At 39.5% G+C, this 24,992-nt stretch overlaps 2 protein-coding genes across 9 annotated transcripts in view; one reads left to right on the forward strand and one right to left on the reverse strand.

Moving 5' to 3' along the window:
• The window catches only part of adam17b (ADAM metallopeptidase domain 17b), an 84,008-nt gene extending 70,982 nt beyond the window's left edge, over positions 1-13,026 (forward strand). For all 4 annotated transcript variants that reach the window (XM_059981901.1, XM_059981903.1, XM_059981902.1 and 1 more), the window contains exons 16-19: positions 4,710-4,788; positions 7,094-7,182; positions 8,012-8,068; positions 12,081-13,026. In XM_059981901.1, coding sequence (XP_059837884.1) covers positions 4,710-4,788; positions 7,094-7,182; positions 8,012-8,068; positions 12,081-12,443 — 588 coding nt within the window. In that variant the 3' untranslated portion in view covers positions 12,444-13,026. The remainder of the gene's footprint in view (positions 1-4,709; positions 4,789-7,093; positions 7,183-8,011; positions 8,069-12,080) is intronic.
• The window catches only part of iah1 (isoamyl acetate hydrolyzing esterase 1 (putative)), a 40,016-nt gene continuing 19,821 nt past the window's right edge, over positions 4,798-24,992 (reverse strand). For 4 of the 5 annotated variants that reach the window (XM_059981908.1, XM_059981909.1, XM_059981907.1 and 1 more), the window contains 3 exons: positions 19,280-19,395; positions 17,873-18,057; positions 17,206-17,559 (listed from right to left, as the gene is read on the reverse strand). In XM_059981908.1, coding sequence (XP_059837891.1) covers positions 17,887-18,057; positions 19,280-19,395 — 287 coding nt within the window. In that variant the 3' untranslated portion in view covers positions 17,206-17,559; positions 17,873-17,886. Of the gene's footprint in view, positions 6,590-17,205; positions 17,560-17,872; positions 18,058-19,279; positions 19,396-24,992 lie in introns of those variants that run through there. The other variant, XR_009514332.1, reaches the window with a different exon arrangement.

The raw sequence follows: 24,992 nt of genomic DNA on the forward strand, positions 1-24,992 counted from the left end.
ACTATTTCATCTGTCTGTTGTTCCTCGGTAAATAAGTTGTACCTCAAGTTGGGTATTTGTTTTGGGTACTGAGTTATCCTTATGGGTCCAAATAATCCAACTGCGACCTTTCATTGCAGAGTATTAACACAGTAAAACCTTGATTGGTTTAAAATAAGAAACAAGCTTAGTAATGAAATAGTCAAACTGTAACCAACCTCAACAAGGTGGTTCACGATGTTATTGACAATAAAATATTTGTGTGTGTGTAATAAGTATCATATAACTTTTAGGAAGTAATTTATTTTGCAGGTGGTGACTAGTGGGGTGCCACAGGGCTTGGTATTGGGACCACAGCTGTTTACAATTTACATCAACGATTTAGATGAACGCATTGAGAATAACAGCAAGTTTACTGATGATACTAAGCTGGGTGGCAGTGTGACATGTGAAAAGGATGTTAGGAGAATTCAGGGTGACTTGGATAGGCTGGGTGAGTGGGCAGATACTTGGCAGATGATGTTTAACGTGAATAAGTGTGAGGTTATCCACTTTGGGAGTAAGAACAGGAAGGCAGATTATTATCTGAACGGTGTAGAGTTAGGTAAGGGAGAAATACAAAGAGATCTAGGAGTCCTTGTTCATCAGTCACTGAAGGTGAATGAGCAAGTGCAGCAGGCAATGTTGAAGGTTAATGGAATGTTGGCCTTTATTACAAAGGGAATTGCATACAAGAGCAAGGAAATCCTTTTTGCATTTGTACAGGGCCCTGGTGAGACCACACCAGGAGTATTGTATAAAGTTTTGGTCTCCAGGGTTAAGGAAGGACATCCTGGCTGTAGAGGAAGTGCAGCGTAGATTCACAAGGTTAATTCCTGGGATGTCCAGACTATCTTACACAGAGAGGTTAGAGAGACTGGGCTTGTACACGCTGGAATTAAGGAGATTGAGAGGGGATCTGATTGAAACATATAAGATTATTAAGGGATTGGACAAGATAGAGGCAGGATAGACTCTCCCAGATGCTGGGAGAGTCCAGTACCAGAGGGCATGGTTTAAGAATAAGGGGTAGGTCATTTAGGACAGAATTAAGGAAAAACTTCTTCTCCCAGAGGATTGTGGGAGTGTGGAATGCACTGCCTCAGAAGGCAGTGGAGGCCAATTCTCTGGATGCTTTCAAGGAGCTAGAAAGGTATCTTATGGATAAGGGAATCAGGGGATATGGGGACAAGGCAGGAACCGGGTATTGACAGTAGATGATCAGCCATGATCTCAGAATGGCGGTGCAGGCTCGAAGGGCCAAATGGTCTACTTCTGCACCTATTGTCTATTGTTTATTTTCTGTCAACAATAGTCATTGTATTTTATCAGTACGTTTATTTAGTTTTATTTCCTTGATTTTACTTACCCTTATTTCATGGAACTACAGTATTTTGTTTAAGAAAAATCAAATTTTAGTAAATTTTCCTGAGTCTTTGTGGGTATTTGCCATCATTTGTTCTGTAAGGTGTTTTGAACCACTTCTTTTTACTATCAGTTGGATTTTCCCTTGGATTTTCAGCTGTTTGAAAGTACAAGCAGAAATGGATTTTAGTTATTTGGGATTAACCAATATTGACAAGGCATAATCCATTACTCATGCCTAGATTTCATGAGGACACTGCAAATGAGCCACATAGAATGGAAGCAGAATGCCAATGAATTACATTTTACATCCCTGAAGGACCTTCACCATTTATGATGATGAATTATTTTTCTTTGCTGTCCACAAGTTATCATATGTTTGATTTCAAGAATTTTGAATCTTGGGAGTTTGAACTTTTAAGTAATCCTAGGTTACTAATCCACTGCAATGAATAACAGGCTACTGCAGTCACAGTGGACTGTTGCTTTGACATTGTAGGTTATCTATTTTTAAATTTTACTTTGAATTTTATTTGCTTTGCAGAACATTGCCTGAAGCTTAATTTCATTTGACTTTCTTGCAGTCTTTGAAAGTGACTTGATCTGTTACTATGATTGGAACTTGTGTGCTTGAGTTTTCTTATAGAGTTCACGAAAGGAACAATAATTTTTGTAACAATAGCCTTGTACTGTTAATACATAACAGAACACATTTGTAAAACTATTGAGGGTTTTGGAGGAAATTGGTGCTTTCATAATGAAGTTATAGTATTTATGAATACAAAAGATGATTTGTTTTTTTTTAATTGCTTGAGCAGTAAATATTAACATACCTTTTTCTCCATTGGCCAAGCTGAATACGAGAAAGAGTCATACAAATCAGAAATGCACAAATATTAATTATGCATCATGTGCCAGATGTGTGCTCTTCTCTGTACACCCGCAATTGTGAGGCAAGCACAGCTCAAATGCCATTTATACTTTTGCAGTGACATTACTATTGCTGGCAGAATTTCTGATGGTGATGAGGTGGTGTACAGGAGTGAGATAGATCAGCTGATTTGAGTGGTGTTGCAACAACAACCTTGCACTCAACATCAGTAAGACCATGGAATTGATTGTGATCTTCAGGACATTAGTCCTTATCAAGGGATCAGCAATGGAAAGGGTGAGCAGTTTCAAGTTCCAGGGTGTCAGCATCTCTGAAGATCTATCCTGGGACCAACATATTTAAAAAGAAGGCACGACAGTGTCTACATTTCATTAGGAGATTGAGGAGACTTGGTATGTCACTGAAGACATGCTAATTTCTATCAATGTACTGTGGAGAGCATTCTAACTGTTTGCAACACCACCTGGTTTGGAGGGACCATTGCATAGGATCAGAAAAAGCTGTAGGAGGTAGTAAACTCAGCCAGCTATATCATGGGCACTAGCTTCTCCAGTATTGAGAACATCTTGAAAAGGTGATGACTCAAAAAGTCAACATCCATCATTAAGGGTCCTCATCATCCAGAACATGTCCTCTTCTCATTGCTACTATCAAGGAGGAGGTACAGGAGCCTAAAAGCACACACTCAACATTTCAGGAATAGCATCTTTACCTCTGCCATCTGATTTACAAATGGACAATGAATCCTTGAATACTAAATCTATTTTTTTGCTATCTTCTTGTAGTAATTTTTTAAATGTATTTATTTTAATTTATAGTTTTTTAAAATGGTTATGCATTGCAGTTGTTATGCATTGCTGAAGCTGCAAAACAACAAATTTCACAACATCTACCCATGATATTAAACCTGATTTTGATTCTGGTGATAAAGCCACGTATATAGGATTGTATATTACTGAGTGAGGGAGGCAGAAGTGCACCTGGTATCCTATTTTTGTTATCTGTCTGTGATTCCTTGCAGTACACATATGATCAGAGGAAGACAGCTGAAGATTTATTGATTAATTTGGTTGAACAACCATCGTATGTTTGTTTGTATGTTAGGAATGACTGCTTGGGGAAAATATCTATGAAACGACACTACTGTGCATAAGTCTTAGAGGCACACACAGTATATATTGCTAGGGTGCATAAGACTTTTGCAACATGGTGCAGGAGCAAGCTTGTAAATCTAGCGGGAGCAAAGGATGTTGGGAATAGCAAGGGTGGAGTACTGCTGGAGACATCAGGCAAGGCGATTTGATTCCAAACATTTGGTTTATTGATCATTACAGAATGTCTCGCTGGTGCTTCCTGCTTCCTCCCCCTTTTCCTACCATGATTCCCTCTCCCTGCCCCCTTCCCTCTCTCAGTCCACAATAGAGACCCATATCAGAATTAGGTTTATCATTACTCACATTTGTCATGACATTTGTTTTTTTTGTGGCAGCAGTACAATGCAATACATAAAAATACTACATTACCCTAGCTACACATATGTGCCTAAGACTACTGCACAGTACTGTATAAATTATTACAATTGTCCTCTAGTATACATGAGTTATAAATAGTCTTCTGGTACACTATTATGTATATCCACTTAATAAGAATGTTTTATTAAAATTAGGATATATTAGCATTGGCTAATAGTTGCACTTGTTTCTACCTATTCAGTTCTACTGACCTCAGTGGAGCTGAATGTGAAGGGAGTACATCCAAAAGTAACGTCACACGAGTTTAGTACTGCCGTGCAAGGAATAATTTCTCTTCCATTGTCTTTTAGATGAGTCTAAATTTAAATACCTTTTCCTCAGCTAGTTTAACGCTAGAGTTTTCTCAGTAACCTGACCCACAATTAGCCCAGAGACATTGTTATTCGGTAGTTATGTAGATCAGTTGCTTTAGGAGTCGGGGAGGAACCTGATTCCAAAACTAATGCCATGTGAGGCAATGGCACCATTTCTGAAAGTAGAATCAAATTTCTGTTTCAGGTCAGTGATCTTTTAGTCAGAGCTGGCACTAGTCAAGTGTAGTAACTAGTTTTAAGTATAGAGTCAGGATAAAGGTAAAGGGAAGAAATGGCAAATGTGTTTTGGTGGAAATTAGGAATAGTTAAACAAAAGAGAGATTTGATTGCATAAAGCAAAAGAATGTAGTTAGGGACACAGTAAAGAGATCAATGAACGCCTTTAGAGGTGTAAATAAAATGCTGCCAGTAACTGGTACACAGTGAGGTGGGAGGGAGAAAGAATAAAGACATTTTCTAATTAATGTGTACCTAAAACTGCTTTTTATCAACCTAATGATGGAAATTTACCTATACAGTTGTATCTGTTGATAGATGTCACTGTTTTAATGGTTTAATAGTCTTACTGTTTAAAATTTGCTTGTACAGGGCAAATGTGAAAAGCAAGTACAGGATGTAATAGAACGATTCTGGGAGTTCATTGAGAAATTGGATATCAACACTTTCGGTAAGCTGACACACAACGTTTGTATTCTCCTACATTCTTTTGTTCCTGCGCCTCTTGAAAGAACTGAATAAAATTTGTTTCTGCAGCTGTGAATTGATGTTCAATATGTACATTTTAAAAGTGTTAACCGTAGATTAAGTAAAATAACTTATAAAATGCTGTTGTTTTGCTAGAGCTAAATAATAGAATGAGTTTATCCTAATTTGTTACCTTTCACTTAATTCACATTAAGAAAAATTGACAAGTATAAGACTATGGAAATAGTTCTCTTGTTCAATAACAGACAAAATGCTGCAGGAACTCAACAAGCCAGGCAGCGTCTATGGAAAACAGTACAATTGATGTTTTCGGCCAAAACGTCGACTGTACTTTTTTCCATAATGCTGTCTGGCCTGCTGAGTTCCTCCAGCATTTTGTGTGTGTTGCTTGGATTTCCAGCGTCTGCAGATTTTGTCTTGTCTTTAGTACAAAAAGACCTCACAGTCAATGTTGTTATGATCTTGCACCTTATTGTTTACTTGCACTGTACTTTCTCTGTAGTTGTTACACTTTATTTTGCATTGCTACAGGTAGACCTTGTTTTACCTTAAAGAACTGTGTAATGATCTGATCTTCATGAACAGTGTATGAGACAAACTTTTCACTGTATCTTGGTACATGTGACAATAATAAACCAGTTCCAATTCCAAGAATTTGGCATAATAATTGGAAATCTTTATTTCAATATATGTGTGAGGCAACTTATTCATCTCCCTGTGTCTGTGAATCAAGCCTACAAAACCATAGAGTATCTGTAAGTTTCAAGAATACAAATATACATGAGCACTTCATCAGAATAAAATATTTGCAAATCTCTCCATTCAGTTTCCTAATCCTTAATGTTTACAACTTTGTCCTAGTGTCTATTTATAAACAAATTTCAGACATTATTTCTTACTTTTTAAAACATTGTAAATGGGTGATGGGTTAAACGAACTATGTATTTTAGAATAACATTTTTTACAGAAATTTTCCCTTTTTGCTGTTATAAAGAACATATTAGTTGTAATGCCTCTCACAGGCTATTGAATACTTATACTCAAACATTTCTTTGGGTAAATGTAACATGTGTAGATCATCAGTGAAGCTCCTTCTGTCATAAGGTCAGAAGGTAGAACATCTGCAACTCCTCATAAAATGAAGCTCAGACTCAACGACATTCAGACATGGTGATTGATTCAAATGACTTTCATGTCACACATGTGCCAGACAATGAATGTGTCCAACTGGAGAGAGATTAAAATCTACCCTTGATGTTTTGTTGGACCAACCATGTAAATGCTGTGGTGACAAGAGCAATCAGAGGCTTGGCATCCTGCTGAAAGAGACTTGACTCTTGACCACCCTAAGCCTTTTTTTCTGTCTACTAGGCACCTGACAGTTGAATGAAGGAAATTACTCCCCACTTGTTCAGATAATTGCAACTTCAAATATTTGAAGAAGCTTGGTACCATCCAGGACAAGGAAGTTTGGTTGATTGGTATTGTCTCCACCAACCCTACATAAGGGCATTTATAAAAATATAAATCAGTTACTTGCCAAGGCTACTTCAACAGATCTTCCTAAACAGTTGACTGCTTCCACCAAGAAGAACCTGGACATGCAGGTTTATTTCTAAGCTGAAGACGGTCCTGATGAATATTCATTCATTGTCTCTGGCTCTAAATTTTGGAACTCCCACCCAACAGCAATGTACAAGAAAGCAGCTCATCTTGTCAATGATGAGAAGTGAATGCTTTTCCTTGCCAACAATGCCTCCACCCTATAAATAAATAAAGACAAACATTCCGAGAGTTACTTACTGAAATGACTTCTGGTTCAATTACAGGTCAGTGCTGGGCTAATTGATCTCAGATAGGATATCAGCTGGGTTAAAATTGTCTAACTTGGATATGATATATAAGGGTAATCTTGGACCTAACGTTTACTTAACTGATTACTTTTAAGCAAAAGTGACGAGGAGATGGACATTGCTGCAGTTTACCACATTCTGTTTTCCTTTTTCAAGTTTCACTCTGTTAGTTTCAGCTTCATTTGACCTTTTCTGTAAGACGATGGAGTATCTTTTAACAGTTGCATGGAAGAGCACACAATCCACCTCAGTGAATTTAACCCAGAGCATCGTAAGTTCCATCCGTGGAGAGGGAAAGAAATTGTCAATAATGGACATGTGCTAGTAATAGAACTGACAGCAGATCTAATCTAGTATAATAATCTTCAACATTGTAATAATCTGTAAATGCTGATGCTACTCTTTTTTAAACAGGGAAATTCCTAGCTGACAACATTGTTGGATCCGTTATTGTATTCTCTCTTGTCTTTTGGATTCCTCTCAGTATTCTTGTCCATTGTGTGGTAAGAAAGATATTTGTTTCTGAGCACTGTAAGAATGGCCAATCCTTTTTTGTTTGTTTCCATTGTTATCTTGGAAGCTTGAGCCACAAAGCTTAAAATGTATGTAAACGGATGTAGTAGTTTTCCTCAAGCGTACTTCAGCTGCTCTGCTATTTACAAAATAATACCTGATCCTGTACTACAGTTCTTCTGTCCTACCACATCCATATTTTCTGATTGCCATAGTGCCCATTTGGATGTAAATATGATCATTATAAACATTGTACTAAAATGTTTTTCTACTTGGGAATGAAAGAACAGTATTTTTGGGGGAAAATAAGTAACTGCCTTATTACTTCATAATCTTGGGATATCCGAAAGTACTTTTGAAGTGCAGATGCTGTTATAAGGCAGGAACTTTCAGCAACAGAAATATGATTATGACCAGAAGTTTTTTAACTGATGATGGTTTGTGGGAGGTGGGGGTGGAAATCAGTATTGGTAAGTTTACTAATATAATTCCTTGCTCTTCTTAGAAGTAAGCTGATGTTCCTTGATGTAATAGCTCATCCAATAAGCATTGCCTGTGATGGTATTCTCAGAACTGTAATGGAGTGCCAACCTAGAATTTGGTGCCAGGTTCTGGAGTGGGATTTTGAACCACCTTTTGACTCAAGACACTAACGCTGCTGTTGAGTCACGGCTGACAGTAACAACAAAATTAAGTTCTTTGAAGGTTATGCCAAAATGTGGTCTGTTTTGTGTGGAAGGGAATTTTTCTGAAATTCTTAACAGTTCAGTTTATAGCAAGAAAGCACAGAGATAAGTTTCTTTAATTATTTCCTTTCAGGATAAGAAATTAGACCAGCAGTATGAGGAGAGCTCGAAAACATTCTTCCCTCCCAGTGTATGTATTTTAGAAATTTATTTATGATAATTTATGGCAGTCAAGTTCTGATCAGTGAGATGAATTTTAGGCTTGCATATCTTTCTGTGCAAAATATGACTTGTTTTCATCTATAACCAGAATGCTGGCACAGCTTATTCAGTGCAGGATAAAAAAACACATTTAAGTAACATGGGATCTTGTCGGATATTGGATTTCATATTGAGTTCATCATTGCTTCAATCAGATTTGTGTTGTATAGCCAAATAACTTGCTTCTGGTGGCATTAAGTAGGGCTTCGGGACAGGTGCGCACTGCAAAATGATCTATTATGAATTTAGGTTTGAACCCACACATTTCAGTTGAGGTGAGAGCACAGCAGTCCACTGGTTACATAAGGGTTCTGTTCCTGAGAACTATCTGTAAGCTAATCTCTCTGTAAGTCAGGAACATCAGGTTTTTATTATAACCCACACTGTATTGCTCCACAGACACATGCTATAGTCCTTTAATTTCTACCACCCATAATTAAACTAATGGAATATATATGATACCTAGTTATTAAAGAATATCATGGAACATTATTATTAGCTTGAAAAATGCCTTACTGATGTATCGGATCTGTAAATCAGGTCATCTGTAACCTGAGAAGCCCCTGTATTTACGATTCAGTCAAGACGGACAAGTTATTGATGGCCAGAGTTGCTTTCATTGGGACATTGCTGAAAGTCATTTGTCTACGTTTATATTAGTGATTTGGAGTTGGATTTAGTTTGATGCTGTTCTCTCTAAATACTACTGTGGTGTTTTTGTTTGAAAATATTAAATAGCCTAATTGCATCTGCATGAAGTGCAAACAGTTGATTTACAATGTCAGATTTAATAGTGGTGACTCAGTGAATATACGTGATCTTCTGCTGCTGAAGCCCAACAACTTCAAGGTTCAATGTTTTGTGCTAGAGATGCTGTTCTGCAAACCATTGTAGTGTGTGGTTATTTGAGTCACTGTCGCTTTCCTGTAAGTTTGAACCAGTCTGATCATTCTCCTCTGAACTCTCTCATTAATAGGTGTCTTTAGGTAATAGTCCGCACTATCATTCCTTGTACCAAAATACATTGTCATACATTTCCCAACACTGTATTCCATCTGCCACTTTTTGGCCCATTCTTCCACTTTGTCTCTAAGTCCTGCTGCAATCACATTGCTTCCTCATCATTTCCTACCGCTCCACCTGTCTTCGTATCATCCACAAACTTTGCCTCAAAGCCATCAATAGCACGATCTAAATCATTGACACACAATGTGAAAAGAAGCAGTTCCAATACTGACCCCCAAGGAACACTACTAGTCACTGGCAGCCAACCAGAAAAGGCCCCCTTTATTCCCACTTGCGCCTTCTGAACTATTCCCAGAATTTCAGCCACCTCTGTTCTGCCATCACGCCTGCCAGTACCCCCCTCCTAGCTCCTCTGTAATTCCTTTTATTCCATTGCTATACTGATATGTGTGATTTATACTTCTAATTATAGACCAATGAGCCTTCCCTCAGTGGTTGGTAAGTTGATGGAGAAGATCCTGAGAGGCAGGGTTTATGAACATTTGGAGAGAAGTAGTCAGCATGGCTTTGTCAAGGGCAGGTTGTGCCTTATGAGCCTGATTGAATTTTTTGAGGATGTGAGTAAACACATTGATGAGGGAAGAGCAGTAGATGTAGTTTATATGGATTTCAGCAAGGCATTTGATAAGGTACCCCATGCAAGGCTTACTGAGAAAGTAAAGAGGCATGGGATCCAAGGGGACATTGCTTTGTGAATCCAGAACTGGCTTGCTCACAGAAGACGAAGAGTGGTTGTAGACAGGTCATTTTTGCACGGAGATCGGTCACTAGTGGAGTGACTCAGGGATCAGTTCTAGGACTCTTACTCTTTAGTGATTTTTATAAATGACCTGAATGAGGAAGTGGAGGGATGGGTTAGTGAGTTTGCTGATGACACAGAGATTGGAGGTGTTGTGGATAGTGTGGAGAGCTGTCAGAGGTTACAGCAGGACACTGATAGGATGCAAAACTGGGCTGAGAAGTGGCAAATGGAGTTCAACCCAGATAACTGTGAAGTGGTTCATTTTGGTAGGTCAAAAATGATGGCAGAATGTAGTATTAATGGTAAGACTCTTGGCAGTGTGGAGGATCAAAGGGATCTTGGGGTCCAAGTCCATAGGACGCTCAAAGCAGTTTTGCAGGTTGACTCTGTGGTTAAGAAGGCATACTGTGTATTGGTCTTCATCAATTGCGTAATTGAATTTAGGAGCCAAGAGGTAATGTTGCAGCTATATAGGACCCTGGTCAGACCCCACTTGGAGTACAGTGCTCAGTTCTGGTACAGGAAAGATGTGGAAGCCATAGAAAGGGTGCAGAGGAGATTTACAAGGATGTTGCCTGGATTGGGGAGCATGCCTTATGAGAAAAGGTTGAGTGAGCTCGGCCTTTACTCCTTGGAGGGATGGAGGATGAGAGGTGACCTGATAGAGGTGCATAAGATGATGAGAGGCATTGATTGTGTGGATAGTCAGAGGCTTTTTCCCAGGGTTGAAATGGTTATAACAAGAGGACACAGGTTTAAGGTGCTGGGGAGTAGGTACAGGGGAGATGTCAGGGGTAAGTTTTTTTACTCAGAGAGTGGTGAGTGCGTGGAATGGGCTACCAGCAACAGTGGTGGAGACAGATACAATAGGGTCTTTTAAGAGACTTTTAGGTAGGTACATGGAGCTTAGTAAAATATAGGTAAGCCTAGTAATTTCTAAGGTAGGGACATGTTTGGCACAACTTTGTGGGCCGAAGGGCCTGTATTGTGCTGTAGGTTTTCTATGTTTCTACCTTTCAGATTGCAGTATGAATTCAGTCATATTATGATCACTGCCTCCTAAGGGTTCCTTTACGTTAAGCTAATAAAATCTAGGTTATTATACAACACCCATCTAAGATAGCCTTTCTTCTAGTAGGCTCGAGCACATCTGCTCTAAAAAGCCATCTCATAGGCCTCCAACAAATTCCTTCTCTTATGATCCAACAGCAAACTGATTTTCCCAAACCTTTGCGTATTGAAGTCCCCCATTACAATTGTGACATTACCCTTATTTCGCGCAGTTTCCAGCTCCCTTTGCAATCTCAGCCCCATATCTTGGCTGCTATTTGGAAGCTTAAGTTTGATTCGCATGATGTTCTTTTACCATTGCACTCACAAAGATTTGACATTCTCTGACCCTATGTCACCTCTATCTAAAGATGTAATTCCATCTCTTACCAATAGAGCCACACCACCATCTCTGCCTTCCTGCCTGTTCTTTTGATACAAAGTATACCCTTTGATGTTAAACTCCCAACTATGACCTTCTTTCAGCCACAACTCAATGATGCCCACATCATACCGACCAATGTAATTGCACTATGAGTTGGTCCACCTTATTCTGAATGCTATGTGCATTTAAATACAGCACCTTCAGTCCTGCATTCTTTGCCCTTATGAATTTTGCCTCTGTAGTACAACTTAACTGCTTGCTCTGTCTGCATTTGTACCCAATCATTGGCTTGTCCTTCCTTAAATTCATATTGCATATTACATCATCTGCTTGTAAACCCGGGAAACATTTATTCCTCAGCTTATTCACCCTATCTAAATGTGCACCACCCTTCAAATGTTTCAAGGTAGGGTGTCGGGGATTTGGTAATTTATAATGTAGTTGGATGTGATAAAGGAAAGAGTTGTAGGTATTGTACTGTGTTTGCCCCATGGAAGTTTAATGCAATCTTGATACATGAAACTGGAAACAGCCAGGCTATAAAGTTAAGCAGTACCACTCACATTTCCTTCCATTTTAAGGATGGAAGATTGTAAGGTTGTTGCAAGTCCATTTAGTGAAGTTGTAGTTCTAGGCTAACATTGACACCCTCTCTTTACTATGAGGGATAGTAAATTCTTGAATTGTTTTGGTGAGGCTTAATTGTCTAATGAAACTATTTTTAACAATTTACTGCAGAATGCTGAGATGTTTAGCAGCCTAGAATCTGCCTCAGTTCGCATAGTGAAGCCTCCTCTTCAGTCCACAAGCCGCTTTCAACAACCAGCACCACCAGCGTCAACACCAATGGCATTGACTATTCCAACAATCATAGTGTCAACAAAAACAGATCACCAACGGATGGACACGATACAGGAAGACCCCAGTGTTGATTCTTTAATTGGAGAGGGAGGAATAGGCGATGACCCTTTTCCAAATAGTAACCAGGCAGCAAAATCCTTTGAAGATTTAACTGCGCACTCTGCCAACAGGAGTGACAAGGCATCTCTGTTTAAATTGCAGCGTCAAACCAGAGTCGACAGTAAGGAAACAGAATGCTAATGTCGCTTGAATGTTTAGTAATTTTTTAATAAAACACTGAATTATTTATCATGTGGTTTTTTTAAAGACTTTTGTTACAAATCGGTTCTATGTACAAATTGATGTGGTTATACCCAGTATATGCAGCATTATTTTTTAAAGCTGGTAATGTGTTTCTGACCTTCAACTCTTAATTACAACTCTTAATTAAGTACAAAAATGATTTAATGTACATGGCCTCTTTATTTAACAACAAAAGTAATTTGGCTGGATCATAACTGTTTTAAAAAAAAATCCAAAAATATGTTCTTACTGGTCTATCGGCTGAGTACAACAGAAACATGAATCTAATTCATTTTGAGGCATATTTTCTGTTGGGGTAAAGAACAGCTATGGTCAGTTACATTTTTGCTGTTTGAAAGCACTGATAAGCAAATTGCTGCCTTGTGTCCATAACTATTGATTCTGTATCAGTACTTGCAAGCAGCGTGAGCAGTATACTGCTGCAATTTTGGTAACTAAAGACTTGAAATTTTGTAAATATTAAAATTTGGAACTATAGTGATTGCAGTGTACTTTATTAAATGTTTGTTTAGATGAATAACTTCTAATATTTGGAAGTTTTAAATTTATCATGTGGTGGAGAATTACTTGGGCTTTTTTGAAAACTGCCAGCAGGTTTGCAGAAGTGTCTGTAATATCAGTAAGCTTGGAGCTCTTGTGCAGGTAAGGACATTCAAAATACCACAAAATGTTGATTCCTGGTTTACCAATGCTGATCACCGTTATGTGCCCTGTAGTTATGCAACTTACTTTCTCACATGCTCATCAAGCTTCTGTTGATTCTTTTACCACTTACCTATGTTCAGGGGAAATCTGGGTGATGACCAGAGCATCTGCCAGACACCCATAACAGAGTACAAAGAGTCCAGTTGGCATCCCTGAAATCGAGGCAGCAGCTGTGCCACCTTGAATGGCCGCTACCCGTAAGGAGTTTGTACATTCTCCGTGTGCTTCCTCCCACTAACCAAAAGACATACCGCTTGGTAGGTTAGTTGGTCATTGTAAATTGTCCAATGATTATGGCTGGGTTAAATCGGGGAATTGCAGCGAGGCATGGCTCGAAGGGCAGGTAGTGCGCTGTATCTCAGTAAATAAACTAGTAGGCAGTTTCTGCACAGTTCTTAATGCAGACAGGGTGGAAATCATTATGTGCAACGTACGTCATTAAGGAAACTGCCACTGGAAGGACTGCTGTTGATAAATGCATGCCTACTAGGTAAGAAAGCAGCATACTACACCCAGGAAATTCTGTGCCACTGATTAAAAATAGCAATCTGTGTGTCAACCATTCTTTCCATTTTTAAGTGTAACATGCATTTACATGACGTGTGGTATTTTGCTTAATTGTAGGCCTCTAATCTTACTAAACCCTCTGGTTATAGAGTCATAGAACACGGCCCTTTGACCCATCTAGTCCATGCTGAAACATTTAAACTGCTTACTCCCATCGACCTGTACCAGGACCATAGCCCTCCATATCCCTATCATCATGTACCTATTCAAACTTCTCTTAAATGCTGAAGTCGAGCCCACACACACCACTTGTGCTGGTAGCATGTTCCACTCTCTCGTGACCCTGAGTGAAGAAATTTCCCCTTAAACTTTTCATCTTTCACCCTCAACTCATGATCTCCAGCTGTAGTCCCACCCAACCTCGGTTGAAAAAAACCTGTTTGTCTTTACCCCTCATAATTTTGAATACCTCTATCAAATGTCATGACAATCTTCTACATTCCACGGAATAAAGTCCTAACATACTCAATCTTATAACTCAGGTCCTCTAGACCTGGCAACATCCTTGTAAATTTTCTCTGTACTCTTTCAACGTTCCTTACATCTTTCCTGTAGGAAGATGACCAGAGCTGCACAGAATATGCCAAATTAGGCCTCAACAATGTCTTGTACAACTTCAACATAAGACCCCATGTCCTGTACTCAGTACTTTGATTATGAAGGCGAATGGGCCAAAGCTTTCTTTACATCACTTTTAATAAATTATGGACCTGCATTCCCAGATACCTTTGTCCTACCGCAGTCCTCAGTGCCCTACCGTTCATTGTGTAAAACCTACCCTGCCTGGTCTTAGTAAAGTGGAACACCTAGCACTAAATGCATAAAAAATGTATTAAAATCCATCTGCCATTTTTCAGCTGGTTCAGTCCGGTTGCAAGCCGTCATAGCCTTCCTTGCCGTCCATTGCCTCTTTCCAGTCTTGGTGTCATCTGCAAATTTGCTGATGCAATTAACCACATTATTACTCAGATTGTTGATATACAGTTGGAAGATAAAGGTTGTGAACCCTTTGCAATTACCTGGTTTTCTGGTTATAAAATGTCTGATTTTCATCTAAGTCACAATAATAGACAAACACAATCTGCCAAAACTATTAACACACAACAATTATATTAGTTAAAACTGAGCACACCATTTAAACAATCACAACTCTAGGTTCCAGAAAGTACGTGAGTAATGCCTTCTCCAAAACCTATTTGTTAGGTGCTCCAATCAATGAGATGAAATTGGAGGTCTGGCTTGTGGACCCTGCCCTTTAAAAAAAGACAAAAGTCAGGTTACTGTACTCTAGAAAGATCTGTTCAGGTGCACCATGCCTCGATCAAAACAACTTTCAGAGGACCTTAGAAGAAGAATTGTAAAATGCATGAAGCTAGAAGAGGGTACAAAAACATTTCTAAAGACCTGAATGTTATTCAGTCCACAGTAGGAGAAATTGTCTACAAATGGAGGAAACTCGGTCCTGTTGCTACTCTCCCTCAGAGTGGACATCCTGTAAAGATGCTAAAGGAGGTGAAAAAGAACCCAAAGGTAACACAAGTCTTTTGAATTTGCTAAAGTCTATCGTATATCCACTGAACAAGAATGGTGTTCATAGAAGGCCACGACAGAGGAAATCACTGCTCTCCAAAAAAGAACATTGTTGCATGTCTCAAGTTTTCAAAAGATTACTTGGATGTTCCACAATACTTCTGGGACAATGTTCTGCTGACAGATGAAACAAAAGTTGAACTTTTTAGCAGAAATGCATACTGCTATGTTTAGAGGAGAAAAAGGGCACTGCACATCAACATCCTGAGTGTGAAGGACGATGGGAGGTTTGGGGCTGCTTTGCTGCCTCAGGGCCTGGACAGTTTGCAATCATTGAGGGAATAATGAATTCAAAATTGTATCAAGACATTTTACAAGAGAAGGTCAGGGTAGCAGTCCATCACCTGAAGCTTAATAGAAGTTGGATGATGCAACAAGACAAGAAACTGAAACGAGTAAATCAACAACAGAATGGTTTAAAAAGAAGAAAACTCATGATTTGGAATGGCCAAGTCAGAGTCCAGACCTTAGCCCAATTGAGATGCTGCAGCATGACCCGAAGAGGGCTGTTCATGAAAGGTGTCCTGGAAATGTTATTGAACAGTTTTGTATGGTGGAATGGTCTAAAATACCCCTCGCCATTGATCAGCAGCTATAGGAAACATTTGGTGGAGGCAGTTACTGCTAAAGGTGGTTTTACCAGTTATTAAATACAGGGGTTCACAAACTTTTTTCCAGCCTGGACTAAAGTACAATTGTTTGTGTGTTATTAGTTTAGACAGATTGTGTTTGTCTGTCATTGTGATTTAGATGAAGGTAAGACCACATTTTATGAATAATTAGTGCAGAAAACCAGGTAATTGCAAAGGGTTTACAATCTTTTTCTTGAAACTGTAGATGAAAAACAACTGACCCTGCACCAATTCCTGTGGCACTCCACTAGTCACAGGCCTCTCTAGTCAGAGAGGCAACCCTCTACCACCACTCTCAAGCTTCTCCTGTAGAGCCAATGTTTAATCCAATTTACTACCTCATCTTGAATGCCAAGCAAATGAACCTTCTTGACCAACCTTCCACGCCGGAACCTTATCTAATGCTTTACTAAAGTCCATGTAGTCAACATCCACTGCCTTGCCTTCAACAACTTCCTTGGTAACTTCCTTGAAAAACTCTATATTATAGACTGGTTAGACACAACCTACTATGCAAGAAGCCATGCTGACTATTCTTAATCAGTCTATGTTGATCTAAATACTTGTATATCCTGTCCCTCAGATTACCTTCCATTAACTTTCCCACTACTGATGTCAGGCTTACCGGATCAGTACAAGACTGATCTTGTAAGTGACAGGAGCTAAGGTTGATAAACTTTCAGTGATTGTGAAGTATTGGGTCAGTAACATGGACAGTGTACCAGGAGTCCAAATGTGTTTATTCTGGGCATTTGATGAATCTTCTTGATGGTAATCCTCAAAGCACAGCTGATGCTGAGGGATTTATTTTCAAAAGGGCAGCTGATCTTGTTCTGATACTTGTGATGTACTGTAGTTCACTCTGTTCATCACTGGCTTGAGATTCATTTTCAACCTCTTCTTTTGGTTATATCTCAGTAGTCAACCCACCCCTCTAAAATGTGTTGAAATGGCATCACTGAATGATAGTTTGGTATCAAAACTGTACAAACTTGAATGGAAATATGAACTCTAAAACCAAGGAAAAGCTTGCAGCAGCAATTTCTCCCCCCCCCCCCCCCTTTTGCTAAAAGTTCAAAACAGTGCAGGCAGCTAACAGAGGCACACCAGACTGTTTTGTTCTCAATTAACTACTATCAGTTTATTTTGATGATTTTGCAGATTTTAATAACAATTTTCTCCCCTTTTCCAATAGTAACAAGAAGTTCTTTAGATGAAAGCTTTATTTTTAAAACTTGAATTGTTTTAATCTTGATCAGAAACATAATAACCTACTAGTGAATCCTACCTGGTTCACTTGTCCTTTTACTGGGTTTCGTTGGAATAAAGACAGAGACAGGTGTCCTTGAAACAGAACTGATACTCTTCAGTGAGGATGCCTGATATATTTCTTGTACTGGGCTCTATTAGTAAAACCAATGGCCAAAAGGATAGTCAAACTGGTGCTGCTGCTTGGGTCTTTCAGTGTTGCACAGTTTTGAGTTTTCACCAGTGTAGTCCGTGGAGTATTTGTTGTACTTCTGACGACACAGGCCATCCACCCCAATTACAGAAATGACCTTCCCTGTTGGGGACAAAAAGTTCTTGTAATAGGAATAAGAAAATCTATAAGTTATTGCATACAAAAATGTTAGATATAGAAGGTAGAATTCATTTGGCTTGGATCTCTAAAACATACATCAATTGTCTAAATGACAGTTTTCCCTGTGTATATTATTTTCCCAATGCATACTGTAGTTCATTAGAATAATAATCCTACGAATGACATTGTGTGGCCCTGTTTTAATAGCTCAGGCAATATGTTAACTAAATGAGATCTATTTCCTATTGGCTAACCTCTCATTGGATTAATGCAAAAAAGTATGTGGAAACCTTGCCTTGTTAAATTATAGCAATAGACTGGCTTGGCAGTTCAGGTGATCTATATCCCTCCAGTATGGGAAGATCATTGGCAGATTTTCTGTTCTCTTTTCCAGCATAGGCCACAAGTGTGTTTCAAGAAATCTGCTTCCTTTTTCTGATAAATGTAGTCCATCCAAAAGATAGGAGGAAAAGTCCTGTAATATAATTTTTTGAAAAAGAATCTTAAGTTAGCCTATCAGCACCCAACTAAATTGAATATGAAAGATTTATTCATAGATAAGATGGTCATGACAATCATTGCATCTGTTCACAAAACAAATGAAATGTTGGTGATGTAACCCTCGCAGCACTCTGAATGCAAATTGCTCAAGTAGAGAGCTATGTGCACCCTTCACCTTTTTGTTATTTTTTTAATACAATTGTTATCTTATTTGAGCTTACTATAATGATTAATACATGTGTTCTGTGATCAGTCAACTTTTTTGTATTGTTTTAGTGGCAGTGTTAGTGCATACACCATGAGAAACTGCAATACAGTCAGAATTTCATAGAAAGTAAAATTTCAACTAGTTAATGAGTATATATTGTTGCTGGCTGGTAATTGTACAGCAAGGTAGGTTCAAAAAATTTAGCAAGTGCAGTAAATAAAAACTGTGCATAAAATCAACCTCAGTCATTGTAGTATGGCTCAACAAACATGATTGCAAGCATCTCCACTGACACTGGCTATAAAGGTCTTACCACATACACCTTTCTTTAAAAAATACGAAGAATCTTTTACGTGGAAACTATAGGAAAAGTGGCCTCATTTCTATCTGCTCTTCTCCCCCACCCTACAAATTCCACCGCCATTTCCAAACCATACCTTTTAAAAAAAACATATTTAAGGAATTAAGTGCTAGCCTATTTAATGGACAGTGCAACTAACACAAATTCCCTCTCTCTGCCTCTTTATGAAGGTTGATTCTTTTGTCTGTTATTTATAATATAGATGGGAAATGGAAAATGGTTTTACTATAATAGAGGGGCACAGTAGCACTCCACTGCTTTTTGTAAGAACGTTGGTACATTCTCCCAATGATTGCCTAGCACCTCTGAGTGCTCCAGTTTCCTGCCACATTCCAAAGATGTACGAATTAGTAGTTTAATTGGTCACATGGGCACCAGTGTAATTGAGCTGGAAGGATTTGTAACAGTGCTTTATCTCAAAATATTAAAACAAGGATGCAAAGAAAGTCATCATTCTGGAGTTTCTTCTCCTGAGAGATTGAATGCATAATACCCTTTAAATTCTGATTCTGAATGGAAATGACCAGAATGAATGTTAAGCATGAAGGATATCTTTGACCATGTATTAAAAGCAAATGGTGTTAGATTCCTGTTCCTTCAGATTACAGATATCTTGTCTTTTCTTACCCCAATTTGCATCAAAGTCCAGAGATCAAGCACACCAGTTCCACATTCTGTTGCTACTTTGACACAAGCCTGAGCATACTCCTTGGTTACTGAATTGTATCTGTCCAATTTATTACCTGGTGAATACAGCAAGTAACAATTTAAGAAAAATATGCAAAAAAAGTGATGGCCATTGTATTAAAATATGTATAAATTATTATCCCGGTCCCCTCAACAAAGTTGGTTGCAAACAGATTTGAATGTCAACTGTTCATGAATATTTTCAAGTCTTTTAGCTGTCAGTCAGTAGTGTAAGAGATGGTGACAGCAGGGCTTCAGTATATCATGAGAAAAGCAGGCAGCAAAAGGGTCTTGGTGGCACTAACTTGCTGTGCTCTAGCTCTGCAATGGGCATGCACATGTGTAGGGCTTAGCAATAATTAGGGACATTTAGAATGGAATAATTTTCTAAGTACACAAACATCAATTTCATACAGTCACCACCGTTTAAGTTTTGCAGAAGATGTTTTTCCGTAAATGTTGGAAAATTAGTTAGAAGGGGAAAATTAATATTTCTACTTAGCCTTAAGTAACGATGCCCATTTTCCATCTCACTTTTCTTTGTTGATTGTATAAATGATGTGTAAACACCTCTGAAAATAGGACTTGAACTCACTTGGAATCAAGCTATCACCTCAATAGCACTAATTTCCTAATTCACCCACAGATGCATATGACATGTCTTCACTATGTTCCCCTGAGTTTCAAGATCATGCAGAACTTTTAATGAAAAACATAACTTCCACTAGTAGGAGGGCTGGCAATCAGATATAAAAAATGCAAACTCTAAAAGGATGAACGTAGTAACTTTTAAAGGAGAGCCTACCGCAGAACTGCAGGACAATGAGATGAAAGAAAAATAAAATTCCGGTTTGTGGAACCATTTGGACAATACTTGCAAAGGATCTAAGACAGTAAAACACTCTGCTACAGACAGCTGTGGAGGTCAAGACCATGGGTCAAAAATTACATTCTGGCTAAAAAAAAATCCTCCTTTGTTCTAAATGGCTGCCCTTCAATTTTGAGGATGTTCCCTCTAGTTCTGAACACCCCCAGCATAGGAGACATCCTCTCCACGTCCACTTGTATCTAGTTCTTTCAATATTTGGTTGGTTTCAATGAGATACCTCGCATTCTTCTAAATTCCAGTGAGTACAGGTTCAAAGTTGCCAAATGCTCCTTGTATGTTAACCCCTTCATTCCCAGAATCATCCCTGTGAACCTCCTCTGGACTCTCCAATTACAACACATATTTTCTGAGATATGGGGCCCAAAACTCCAAATGCGGCCTGACTAGTATCTTATAAAGCCACGGTATTATCTCCTTGTTTTTATGTTCTATTCCCCTTGAAATAAATGCCAACGTTGCATTTGCCGCTTTTACCACAGATTCAACATGTAAATTAACCTTCGGGGAGTCTTGCATGAGGACTCTTTGCACCTCTGACGTTTGAATTTTCTCCCCAATTAGATAATAGTCTGCATTTTTGTTCCTTTTACCAAAATGCATTATCATACATTTCCCAACACTGTATTCCATCTGCCATTTTTTTGCCCATTCTTTCCACTTGTCTAAGTTCTTCTGCAGTCGCATTGCTTCCTCAACAGCATCTCTCCACCTACTTTGTATCATCTGCAAACTTTGCCACAAAGCCATCAAATTCTTTTATCTAAAATTCTAAATCATCGACAAGCAATGTGAAAAGTAGCGATCCCAATATTGACCCCTGAGGAACACCACTAGTCACTGGCAGCCAACCAGAAAAGGTCCCCTTTATTCTCACTTGCTGCCTCCTGCCTGACAGCTATTCTTTTATCCATGCTGGTACCTTTTCTGTAGTGCATTCCCATGTGTGGCACCTTATCAAATGCCTTCTGAAAATCCAAGTAAATGACATCCACTGCCTCTCCTTTGTTCACCCTGCTTGTTACTTCCTCAAAGAATTCTAACAGATTTGTTAGGCATGATTTCCCTCTACAGAAACCACGCTGACTTTGACTTATTATCTCATTAATCTCCAAGTACCTTGAAACCTCATCCTTAATAATAGACTCTATCACTTCCCCAGCCACAGAGGTTAGGTTAATTGGCCTATAATTTCTTTGCCTTCCTGTCTTCTTAAAGAGTGGAGTGACATTTGCAATCTTCCAGTCCTCTGGGACCACGCCAGAATCAGTGATTATAGACAATAGGTGCTGAAGTAGACCATTCGGCCCTTTGAGCCTGCACCACCAATTTGAGATCATGGCTGATCATCTACTATCAATACCCGGTTCCTGCCTTGTCCCCATATCCCTTGATTCCCCCTATCCATAAGATACCTATCTAGCTCCTTCTTGAAAGCATCCAGAGAAATGGCCTCCACTGCCTTCTGAGGCAGTGCATTCCACACCCCCACAACTCTCTGGGAGAAGAAGTTTTTCCTTAACTCTGTCCTAAATGACCTACCCCTTATTCTTAAACCATGGCCTCTGGTACTGGACTCTCCCAGCATCTGGAACATATTTCCTGCCTCTATCTTGTCCAATCCCTTAATAACCTTATATGTTTCAATCAGATCCCCTCTCAATCTCCTTAATTCCAGCGTGTACAAGCCTAGTCTCTCTAACCTCTCTGCGTAAGACAATCCGGACATCCCAGGAATTAACCTTGTGAATCTACGCTGCACTTCCTCCACAGCCAGGATGTCCTTCCTTAACCCTGGAGACCAAAACTGTACACAATACTCCAGGTGTGGTCTCACCAGGGCCCTGTACAAATGCAAAAGGATTTCCTTGCTCTTGTACTCAATTCCCTTTGTAATAAAGGCCAACATTCCATTAGCCTTCTTCACTGCCTGCTGCACTTGCTCATTCACCTTCAGTGACTGATGAACAAGGACTCCTAGATCTCTTTGTATTTCTCCCTTACCTAACTCTACACCGTTCAGATAATAATCTGCCTACCTGTTCTTACTCCCAAAGTGGATAACCTCACACTTATTCACATTAAACGTCATCTGCCCACTCACCCAGCCTATCCAAGTCACCCTGAATTCTCCTAACATCCTCATCACATGTCACACTGCCACCCAGCTTAGTATCATCAGCAAATTTGCTGATGTTATTCTCAATGCCTTCATCTAAATCGTTGACGTAAATCGTAAACAGCTGTGGTCCCAATACCGAGCCCTGTGGTACCCCACTAGTCACCACCTGCCATTCCGAGAAACACCGCTACCCTTTGCTTTCTATCTGCCAACCAGTTTTCTATCCATGTCAATATCTTCCCCCCATGCCATGAGCTCTGATTTTACCCACCAATCTCCTATGTGGGACCTTATCAAATGCCTTCTGAAAATCGAGGTACACTATATCCACTGGATCTCCCTTGTCTAACTTCCTGGTTACATCCTCGAAAAACTCCAATAGATTAGTCAAGCATGATTTGCCCTTAGTAAATTCATGCTGGCTCGGCCCAATCCTATCACTGCTATCTAGATATGCCACTATTTCATCTTTAATAATGGACTCTAGCATCTTCCCCTCTACTGATGTTAGGCTGACAGGACGATAGTTCTCTGTCTTCTCCCTCCCAACTTTCTTAAAAAGTGGGATAACATTAGCCATTCTCCAATCCTCAGGAACTGATCCTGAAACTAAGGAACAATGGAAAATGATTACCAATGCATCCGCAATTTCCAGAGCCACCTCCTTTAGTACCCTAGGATGCAGACCATCTCTTCCTGGGGATTTGTTAGCCTTCAGTCCCATCAGTCTATTCATCACCGTTTCCTTCCTAATGTCAATCTGTTTTATTTCTTCTGTTATCTTATGTCCTTGGCCGAAGCTGTTCGAAAAAGCCACCTTATAGGCGTTCAACAAATTCCCTCTCTTGTGATCTGACACCAACCTGATTTTCCCAATCCCCTTGCATATTGAAGCCCCCCCATTACAGTTGTGACTTTACCTTTATTACATGGCCTTCCCAGATACCTTTGCAATCTCAACCCCACATCTTGGCTACTATTTTGAGGCCTATATATGATTCCCATAATTTTTTGACCTTGCAGTTTCTTAACTCCACCCACAAAGACTGGACATTCTCTGACCCTATGTTACCTCTTTCTAAAGATGTAATTCCATCTCTTACCAATAGAGCCACACCACTATTTTAGTCTTCCTGCCTGTCCTTTTGATGCAAAGTATATCCTTTGATATTAAGCTCCCAACTATGAACTTCTTTCAGCCACGATTCATTGACGCACACAAAGACATACCAATTAATCTCTAACTGAGCCACGAGTTCATCTACCTTCTTCCGAATGACTCATGCATTTAAATATAACACCTTCAGTCCTGCATTCTTTGCCCTTTTGAATTTTGGCTCTGTGGTATAATTTAACTCTTTGCACTGTCTGCATTTGTATCCAATCATTGGCTTGTCCTTCCTTACATTCGTACTACATCCATTATCTACTTGGCTGGTGGATATGGAGCAGTTGGGCTGAATGGCCAGTTTCTGTGCTGTGTCTCTAATTCAAATGATAAAGGGCAAAGTTCTTGGACAGTTAAAGTAAGGGTGAGAGCTAATCGATATATCTAAGAGTTGGGGATGGGATAGAAGTAAATAAGGGAAGCAACTATCACGTAATTTCAAAAGTGATATCGAGAAAGGTCTTTTTAATGTCAACCTGGAAGGAATTGATATTGGAATGGGTAGTGAGATTGAGTGGGCAAGAAGGGCATAGCAGAAAAGAATAATCTCTGAATTCAGACAACAGATCAATGTCACAAAAAGGCCAGATGGCAGAGTCTGCAGAAGGACCTGGACAGATTGGGAGAATGGGCAAAGAAGTGGCAGATGGAACATAGTGTAGGGAATTGCAAAGTCATGCACTTTGATAGAAGAAATAAAGTTGTAGACTATTTTCTATTCAAAAATCAACGAGGTGCAAAGGGATTTGGGAGTCCTTGTGCAGGATTCCCTAAAAGTTAACTTGCATGTTGAGTCAGTGGTAAGGAAAGCAAATGCAACATTAGCATTCATTTCAAGAGGACTAGAATACAAGAGCAAGGATGTAATGCTAGGGCTTTGTAAGGCAATGGTCAGACTGCATTTGGAGTACTGTAAGCAGTTTTGGTCCCTTATCTAAGGAAAGATGTGTTGGAATTGGAGAGGGTCCAGTGGAGGTTCACAAGAATGATTCTGGGGATGAAATGGTTAACATATGTGGAGTGTTTGATGACTCTGTGCCAGTAATCACTGGACTTTGGAAGCAGTGGGGGGCATGATTTCATTGAAACCTATCAAATATTGAAAAGAACAACACGCACAAAATGCTGGTGGAACACAGCAGGCCAGGCAGCATCTATTGGGAGAAGTGCTGTCGACATTTCGGGCCAAGACCCTTCGTCAGGACTAACTGAAAGGAAAGATAGTAAGAGATTTGAAAGTAGTGGGGGAGGGGGAAATGCGAATGATGGGAGAAGACCGGAGGGGGTGGGGTGAAGCTAAGAGCTGGAAAGGTGATTGGCGAAAGTGATACAGAGCTGGAGAAGGGAAAGGATCATGGGACGGGAGGCCTCGGGAGAAAGAAAGGGGGGGCGGGAGCACCAGAGGGAGATGGAGAACAGGCAAACAACTAAATATGTCAGGGATGGGGTAAGAAGGGGAGGAGGGGCATTAACAGAA

The sequence above is a fragment of the Hypanus sabinus genome, chromosome 10 (assembly GCF_030144855.1).
Source record: "Hypanus sabinus isolate sHypSab1 chromosome 10, sHypSab1.hap1, whole genome shotgun sequence".
Classification (NCBI taxonomy): Eukaryota; Metazoa; Chordata; class Chondrichthyes; order Myliobatiformes; family Dasyatidae; genus Hypanus; species Hypanus sabinus.